This window comes from Pipistrellus kuhlii, unplaced genomic scaffold, assembly GCF_014108245.1.
Source record: "Pipistrellus kuhlii isolate mPipKuh1 unplaced genomic scaffold, mPipKuh1.p scaffold_m20_p_1, whole genome shotgun sequence".
Taxonomy (NCBI): domain Eukaryota; kingdom Metazoa; phylum Chordata; class Mammalia; order Chiroptera; family Vespertilionidae; genus Pipistrellus; species Pipistrellus kuhlii.
In genome coordinates this window covers 108522712-108532489 of record NW_023425404.1, presented here as the reverse complement: position 1 = coordinate 108532489, position 9778 = coordinate 108522712, and the positions used below count along the sequence as shown (strand labels likewise).

The 9778-nt window shown below is 38.0% G+C and overlaps 1 protein-coding gene across 1 annotated transcript; it reads left to right on the top strand.

The window, feature by feature from the left end:
- Positions 1 to 1950: 1950 nt before the first annotated feature.
- LOC118718995 (motile sperm domain-containing protein 1-like) lies at positions 1951 to 2729 on the top strand. Its single transcript, XM_036438002.2, has one exon. It carries the CDS (start codon positions 2100 to 2102, stop codon positions 2727 to 2729), a length of 630 nt encoding a protein of 209 aa, XP_036293895.1. The 5' UTR covers positions 1951 to 2099.
- The last annotated feature ends 7049 nt before the right edge of the window (positions 2730 to 9778 follow it).

Sequence of the window (9778 nt, the reverse complement as noted above, 5' to 3'; positions counted from 1 at the left end):
TTCATATTAGAGAACCTACAGAAAGTGATAGTACTGGTAAGATACCTGTCACTGTTGTTGAAATAATTTTGTGCATAGCTTCAAAAATATTTATAATACCCAAAAGGGATTAGAATGTTTCTTGCAACTCAACATTGGCATGTTAGAAGCAAATTCATCTTTGTTGAATAAATTAATGTAGTTTAATGAATGGTTATGATAATACATGTGATATGAGTATCTCTATACTATATGTATTTAGAATTAATTTTCATTAAAGTTTTCATTTGCCCATTGCCTTATTTTTTTAAGACTATAATTGAGGTTAATAAGCAAGCCTGAACTAATATTTATGGCTGAGCCAAGTCTCAGTTTTCTCACATAGACAGTATTCAAAATTATAAATAGCCTACTATTCCCTGGATGCTACACTGTAAGCATTGGTGTCTCTGTCACCTAGAAACTTGCTCTTCCAGGATGGAGCATTGGTTCTGTTCTCATAATAGGTCATGGTGGTATTAAAATTTTGGCCAAATAAGTGCAAACTCACACCACAGAGTTCCCTTCTATTCAGATCAAGTCCGTAGTTTATTCCATTAACAAAAGAACAGTTTCTTTTTGTAGTTATTCTTTGTCTAGATATTTGTTTGCAAAAATGTTCTCTAAGGTTCTATTTTTGATGCTTATAATTAACCATCAATTGGCACAAATAAGGAATACTGATTCCTGTTAAATACAGAGATTAAAAGTTACTTCAGATTCTCAAGGTATATAAAAGAGCTTTTATGGTATCTGTCTTTCAACAGCTTAATAAATGAAGTGGTTCATACATCTCCAACCATAGGAAGCAAAGTTGAAGAAATAGTTGTGAAGAACACTCATTTTCTTATGTGGGACATTGGTGGTCAAGAGTCATTGCGGTCATCGTGGAACACGTATTATTCAAACACAGAGGTATACTAGAGTTACTAAAGTAAATTTAATAAAAAGAACCAGAGAGTAAACCCAGAAAATAGATAGGCTATATATAAGACATATTGATAGTTGCCTTTTTTAGTAAAGAATTTGAGATTTCAAATAAAAGAGAAAGAGCAATGAGAGCTATTATTAGATGAGTGCTTACTGGTGTGCTGAATTCCAGTTTATCCTCACCTTATTACTGAAGTATCTCCATTGTTGGAGAAATTGGACATGAGCATAAATTATATATATTTATATCTTTTCCAAGATCTCAGCTTCATTAGAGGCCCTGATTAGAGGAGTAATAAAATGCTTTGAGCATAATTTAATAACACCTAAGTAACACATTTTTCTTGTGCTTTTATTGTTGATATTGTTATGTAAAAATGCTTTATTTGATTTTTTTAATGTTTCTTTCAAACTAGTTTGTGTACTTCTTTCGAATAGACAGAAGTCTATAGTAAACATAATTATTGATTGCCTAAATAAATGGTTGTAGAGTACTTTTAAGATTTAGCAAAAGTTATTTTACTTACTGTGATTTTTTAAAAATTACTTTTTATTACTTGGTTTTCAAAATAAATCTTAATATTACAGGATATTATGTATTCAAATATCACTTTTAAAAAATAAAATTGGGCATGGTCTGTATTTGATGAAGTTACGTTATTTTGTACTGCTCGATGTAATTCTACGTACTATAAACTTGTTATAATGAAAAAGTAATAGACTGTTTAATAGTAAGATGATGCCATGTGACAAAAATATTTCTATCACTTGAAAATTGTTTTGTAGAAAATGTCAATAATGCATTCAATTTTCTTTCTTTTTAATTGTCTTCTAGTTTATTCTTGTTGTAGATAGCATTGACAGGCAACGACTAGCTATTACGAAAGAAGAATTATACAGAATGTTGGCTCATGAGGAAAGTTTTAAAAACAATTATAAGAGAGGTGGCATTTGAGTCCTCAGGTTTCCCAGCAGGCAGGGCAGCCTAGAGACACTGACAAAGGACCAAAGGAGCAGTCCCAACTGCTTTCCTTGGAGCCAGGTTTGCCGAGATCGCCAAATGCTTTGGAATTTTTAACTGACTTTAAGGAAAGTCCAAAATAGAGTCAAGACTGTGAAAACAGAAGCTGCAGCAAGGGGATTCAGTGCCAATGCATCAACAAAAAAGACAACTAGAGTTAGTGAAAGGAAATATTCCTGTTTTTGTGTTTCCCACAGAACTAATGTTTTATGGACATGACCAGTCAACACACAAGCAAGTGCTGACTTTATATAATCCCTATGAGTTTACCCTAAAGTTCAAAGTTTTGTGTACTACTCCAAATAAGTATGTTGTCGTTGATGCTGCAGGTGCAGTAAAGCCTCAGTGTTGTGTGGATATTGTGATTCCTCATAAAGATGTTCGATCTTGTCACTATGGAGTAATAGACAAATTCCGTCTGCAAGTTTCTGAACAAAGTGAGAGAAAGGATTTAGGAAAGAAAGAGGTTGTGGCTACTCTTCTCCCTTCTGCAAAAGAGCAACAAAAGGAAGAAGAGGAAAAAAGAATAAAGGAACCATTAAGTGATAGCTTATTTTTTGAGCAGTCTTTTCAACCAGAAAACAGAACTGTCTCCTCAGGACCTAGTTTACAAACTGTCTTCCTGGCAGTGGTGTGCATGGCAGCTCTGATGCTTTCTTCACTGGGGGATGTGGAATCGCTGGTGCCTCTCTACCTCCACTTAAGTGTGAATCAAAAATTAGTGGCTGCTATAAATATAATGGCTATATTTAGAACCTGAGCAAGGAATTCAATTGATTTCTGAAGTAAATTTATCTTGAAAATATGAATGTGGACTGCCTTTTATCTCTATTTCTCTCCATTAATATGCTATAAACTATTGAATGATTTACAGCGATTATAAATATATAATATATATTTTAAATTACTTTATAATTAAAAAAGACATGTTTTAAATGTTTGATAGTTTCATGACTGTCATAAAACGCTACTTTGATGTGTTAAATTTAGGTTGCTGCTACTCATGATTTTTTTATTTCCACAATTACATTATAATGAGTTGTTTGCATGTCTACATACTCAAGTAAAAGGATGCTGTTTGCCCTGGAATGTTCAACTTTTTCCTCATTTGCAATCATGGTGCAATACAGTGTAACATTCATTTGTTTTCAGTCAACGGTTTTATTTTTTTCATAATAAATAATTACTTTTCCAACATAACGTGAAACCAGTGTTTTCTTTTAAAGATGAAATCTGTTTTAACAGTCTTCTTTGTTGTAAGTGATAGAAACCAATCCCATCTAACAGAGAGAGGAATTTTATCCTAAGTGCTGTGGGGCCCTGTCCAGGGTACGCCGGGTGCTCAGGGCCAATTTGCCATACGCAGGCGTACAGTAAGGACTCAGTAATCTTCCTGTATATACTGGGCAGGGGTACTTTTCTATAGCCCAGATACTGATGTCACTATTTGGCAAGAAGCTTCTTTTGTCTGAGCTAGTATAAGAGTGTGCTACTGACCAGCAGGTGGCTGGCTCCTATGTGTGTGGCTGCTGTGTGAGGCTACTTTGAAGAACTGTTTTGTCTGGTAGCTCCCTGGTAGCAATGGCTACTTGGTCTGCAATAAAGTCTCTTCTATGCCTATGACTGCTTATATTGTCTTCATCCACTACCTGGCGTCCACAGGGGTACAGCCCCTAGCAGAGAAGGATCTGTACTCCCACAGTGCTCAGGGAACCCAAGGTCAGGATACAGCTGGATTCTGGAGTAGGATCATACCAGAGACCTAGGAACACAGAAAAAAACAGGAAGTTACTGCTCTCCTACCCATCTCACCTTTCTCAATCTTTCACTAGAATGGATTCTCTGTTTCCTAGCCCACATTTAAAAGAGAAGGGGAATCTATAGGAAGGTAGCCCAAGTGGATATAATAGAAAATACATTTAGTCTGTCCCCTAGTTACCAGAAAGATCAAGTTAGCAGATGGTTGTGCCTGATCTCCTAGAGTAGACCAAGCCACATTCCTATGAAACTCTTTTAATCTGGAGTTCTATAATTTCATATGACTCAGAGCAGTGTTCCATTCCCCAAAGTCTGTTAGCTCTTAGATAGCACGGACTGTCCCTTTTTCATGTGGCATTTCCCATTTAGTGCCTATCACAATGCTTAGCCCATAGTAGGCGAGCATTCAATGTGGAATGAATGGGAAAATGAAGTGGAAAAAAAAGTTTGACTTTAAAGTTGGCAATTGTGAAAGCCTCATCAATGACTGTATGTGTGATCTGGACAGAATATGGAATTTCTATTTTCCTCAGTTTCTTTGCTGAAGATGAAGAAATTGAAGTTGATTATTTTTACTGTCCCTTTCAGTTTTGAAGTTGTTTGATTACATGGATGGCCATCTGTTACCTGTTTTGTTTTGTTTTTTTAAGTACATATTATGTTGTAAAATATTCTGAAGAGCAAATACTTTGTGCAGTAGGCTGTCTATATCTGCAGGTTTTGCATTTATGGGTTCAACAAACCAACGATAAAAAAATATTTGAAAAAATAAATCCCAGAGACATTTAAAAAGCAAAACTTGAAATTGCCACACACTGAGCCCTATGATGAAGTAATTTGTAGGCATACCCTGCTGTAGCCTACATGCAAAGAGAACATTTCCCACAAGGGACTTGAGCATCAGCAGATTTTGATATCTGCAGGGGGTTCTGGAACCAATCCCTGTGATACCTAGAGACAACTGTACATGTAAAATGCCACATTGCAATTTGTAATACTGCTTAGCAGTGGATATATATTCACTAAAGTACTTTAGAAAATCTTAAAATGTGGGACTAAAAATTTAAATGGAAACAATCACAGAAAGATAGTATAAGCTGACGCACTAGCATATTCAGCTCTATTTTTTTTTTGTACTCAGCTCTAGAGTTTCATTTTTTTCCTTTACTTCTTTCTCATCCTCTTTTTTTCTCCTTGTCCTTCTTGTCTTTCTCTCTCTCCTGCCTCTTCCTCCTTCTTGCTATTGTCGACTTAAGAAACATCCAAGCCTGTAGAGTAGGGGTGTCGAACTCAATCAGAGAAGGGGCCAAAATCTAAAATCAAGCCTACATCGCGGGCCGAATGGTTTACTGAACAGTCATAAACTGTCATTGTGATGGAAACGCAGCGGAGTGCAGTGATGACAGCGCGGTGCGGGCCACATTGCAAGGCCTGGCGGGACGGATTTGGCCCGGGGGCCTTGTGTTTGACACATGTGCTGTAGAGAATTCTTATGAGTTTATTGAGCCAAATTAACACAGGCTGGAGAGCAAGATCTCAAATGCTCCAGAGAATTACAGTTCTGCAGCTTTTATGCATTTGAATTAAGAAGGGAACTAAGGAAGATTACATGAAGGTGTGAGAACGCAAGGCAGGGATTGGATTAAAGAATGGTTAACAAGATGATGTGCTTTCTGGAGGGTGGTTCTGGTTTATTTCAAAGGTATGTTAGCCACCTAGAGGCATAGAAACAATGGGCAGGATTTACTTAATGCCAAGATAAACCTTTTGCTAAAGAAGTCATATGCCTTGGGCATGACTAGGTACCATAACCTGCCAATTTAGGAATTTATGAATAGATTAGCCTGTGAGGTTACTTTTTATTGAGCGCCCCCCCCCCCCCACACACACACACACACAGTTTTTCCTCTCTCTGAATTGTTGAGGGATGCTGGGGTGAGTTTTCTGGGGAAGAGTCAAATTTTAATAACACTAGAAACATTTGAAAAAATACTGACAGATTAAGTTTGGTAAGGTCAAACTAGGTTTCCCAAAAAAAAACTACAGTTATCCCATGGCAGGCACAATGAGAATTGCCCCACAGTGGCCAGGAGAGTGTTCTTAGGAGTCTAAGCCATGGAGAGGCTCTGCATTTGTACGTGGCCAAGACCTTGGAGGCCTGATGGGGCCAAGCAAATTTGGCAAGGTGTAACACCTCAACCTGATACATATCTATTCCACAGTTTTTTAAAAAGTGCTTTTTATTTATTTTTTTATCTTTCAAATGAAAACTTCTATGTATTTTTTTTGTTGTTGTTCTTTCATGTGTAGGCTTTTGGAAGAAAAGAAAAAATAAGTCATGTAACCTTTACAGCATCAGAAAAAGATAAAATGAAAACATAATTAAGTTTGTTCTTTTAACATAACATGGTTGCTTTTATAGATCTCAGCTTACTACAATAGCATCTCACAGGCTACTTTCTTCTTCAGTGTGCATGGATGAATAAAGAGATTAAACAACTGTCATGACCTATAGTGAGCTCAGATTTTAATTATTACAAGATTCAGTAGATTTACTACTTTTGTGATAGTTAATAAAATAGATTTTTTTCCCCTCCAGTTTTATTGAGAAATAATTGACACACATGACTGTATAAGTTTCAGGCATATATCATGATAGTTTGATTCTCATATATTGCCAAATGATTACAATAGGTTTAGCTAACACGCATCTCCTCATTTAGATACAATAAAAAGTGCTTATAAATGATTTTCTTCTCTGTGTGTGTGTGTGATGAAATCTGATAGTGCTGTAGAGAAAAATAAAGAATCTCAAAATTCCTGCCCTTCTCTCCCCCCACCCCCCCCTTTAGAACAAAATATATATTTATTTTAAGCTTCAGGTGCCATTAGGAGTTAAGGAATTTTCTAAACAGTTGGTACATGTCCTCTAGATGGCAGAACAGGATTTCATTTTGCACTGTTAAATTTTCTTTGCTATTTAATTGCTGGCTTCCTATTCCAGAAAGTTCTTGTAATTTGGTAACCAAAAGACTCAACATATGTTAAAAATTTTATTTTGTAGACATACAGATAAAACCTCACCAATCTAAAGTCACAGAGGCAAGGTGCATTAGCTGAAAATCTGAAAAAAGAATTTTTTTAAAATCCAAAATGTTTGATGTTCTCAAGTTGTTAATTATCTTGAATAAATTGCTAATTATCTTGTCAAAATGTAGATCCTGATGGACCAGCTTTAATGGATAGATAAGACTTGTTGTTAATTGACATTTATTATTGCTACCTAATAAAATATTGCCCAAGTCGTTGAAAATTATCATATATAGGATAAAAATGCCTTTGTGTTGTCAATTTGCTTACTAATATGTTTCCCCAAAGAAATTTCAAAAATAAACTTTAGAATAAACCTGGTATAGTTATTGGAAATTTTGAATTGGTTACACATGAATGATAGGGTTTATCAAGGCCCTTAACCAATCATCATCTATAAAAGTTTATAATATGAAGTGTCATCTCTAAATACAGTTGCCAAATGGCTGGTGTGACTAAGTGGATGAGTGTCAACCTATGAGCACATACCTGGGTTTCGGGCTCATTCCATAGTGTGTGTTGTGCAGGAGGCAGCTGATCAATGATTCTCTCTCATTGTTGATGTTTCAGTCCCTCTCCCGTTCTCTCTGAAATCAATAAAATTATATTAAAAAATAAAAACAATGGCCAATGGGGATCTGTTAGCTTCATTTCATCTTTTAATAACTTACTCATGTATTCTTCATATAGCACACATTCAAGGAATACTTATGAGTTAGAATGGACTTTAATACAGGTGAAATTCACAGCTCTGATCTGAAACATCTAAGGAGATATACTCAAGAGTTAAAGTTTACTTTTTTTTTTTTAAGAAAGATTATCCCCCACACACACACACACAAAAATGCTGGCTTCATATCCCCAGAATAAAAATCACTCTTTATTCACCAAATTGGAGATCAAATAATAAGGACTCTTTTCCGAATTTTAGGTTTGCCTATATGTCTGAGTTCTATACTTTTTGTTTTAGGTAGCAGAGAAAAGTACTAATTTGGGTTTTCTCAGACTCTGATAATTTTGCTTAAGGCTGATTAATACAATAGTCTCCCCTATCTATGAGGGTACATTACAAGAGCCTGAAACCGTAGGTAGTACTTAATTCTACATATGCTATGTTTTTTCCTATATGTGCATATCTATGATAAAATTTAGTTTATAAATTTGTCATAGTAAGAGTTTAACAATAGCTAGTAATAAAATAGAACAACTATAAAAATGTACTGTAGCCCTAACCGGTTTGGCTCAGTGGATAGAGAGTCGGCCTGCGGAATCAAGAGTCCCATGTTCTATTCTGGTCAAGGGAATGTACCTTGGTTGCAGCCCAATCCCCAGTAGGGGGTGTGCAGGAGGCAGCTGATCGATGTTTCTCATCGATATTTCTAGCTCTCCCTCTCCCTTTCTCTCTATAAAAAAATGTCAATAAAATATATTTTAAAAATTGTACTGTAAAAAAGTTATGCAACAGTCTCTCTACCACAGTCTAGTTAATATCCAACATCATACGATTGATCCCCTTAGAAAAAGAGGTATATTTTTATACTAGTGGCACAGTGCACAAAATTTATGCAGAGGGGGGTGTTCCTCAGCCTGGCCTGCACTCTCTCCAATCGGGGACCCCTCAAAGGATGTCCTACTGCCAGTTTACAGGGATCAGGCCTAAACCGACAGTTGGACATCCCTCTCACATTCTGGAACTGTTGGGTCCTTACCACTCACCTGTATGCCTGCCTGCCTAATTGCCCCTAACCACTCTGCCTGCAAGCCTGCTCACCCCCAACTGCCTCCCCCCATTGCCAGCCTGTTCTCCACCTATTGCCCTCCTACCTGCCAGCCTGATCACCCCCATTTGCCCTCTGTGCCAGTGTGCTTCCCCTTAACTGCCTCCCCTGCCGGCCTGTTCACCCCCATCTTCCCCTGCTTTTGGCCTACTCACCTCACCTTCCCTCCACATTGGCCTGCTCACCCCCACCTCCCCCCTTACTGGCCTGCTCACTCCAAACTGCCCCTCCTCCCGGCTGCCCTGATCACCTCCAACTAACCCCCACTGACAGCCTGCTCACCCCCAACTCGCCCCCCTACTGGTCTGCTTACCCTCAATGGCCCCACCCCCCACCAGCCTCATCACCTACAACTATTATCCCATCTTGGCCTCAACACCCACAACTGCCCTCTCCTCTTGGCCTCTGACCACCTCTACCTAGGCCCCACCACCATTGATTTGTCCAGAAGAACCTCCGGAGGTCTCCTGGAAGGTCTCCCTGACTAATTAACATATTACCCTTTTATTAGTATAGATATGCTACCTAATAAGAGTAATATGCAAATTAACCATCATTCTGCTACACCCACCAGCCACACCCACCAGCCAATCAGAGCGACTATTCAAATTAACCCCAACCAAGATGGCTGCTGCCACAGAGAGTAGGAGGGAGGCTTGGGTTTCTCGGCGATAGAGGAAGCCAAGCCTTCCACATACCCTGGCCGGCCCAGGCCTCCACTCAAGAATACAAAGTTTCAATTATAGAAGGTGAATAGGAGAAAACCAATATGGCAGCAAAGGTAAACGACTAATCTGCCGCCTTGCACAACAATTTCAAAACTACAACTAAAAGACAAAATGTCTATCACCCAGAACTACGGGAAAGCAGGAGAGAGAAAGGAACACAAGTGCTGAAAAGCTAAAAAGCACGTGAATAATATTTTTTATTTATAAAAATGGTGGTAGACTACTGGGTGTGCAGCTTTTTTTTTCAACCCAAAAGGGAAACAAGCTCCCGATCACTTTGAAATCCAGTTTCTGGGGTCACGTGGGGGACCCAGGCACCTACAGTAAGAAGCTGGTCTGTAGGCCATCAGGTCCAAAAGTGAGGGTGACTCTCTTGCAGAGATGCCAGCATCAATCCTTGTTTACTGCGCGGGATTGCAGGGATGTGGTGACTTGGAAAAGTGGAACAGCAGATA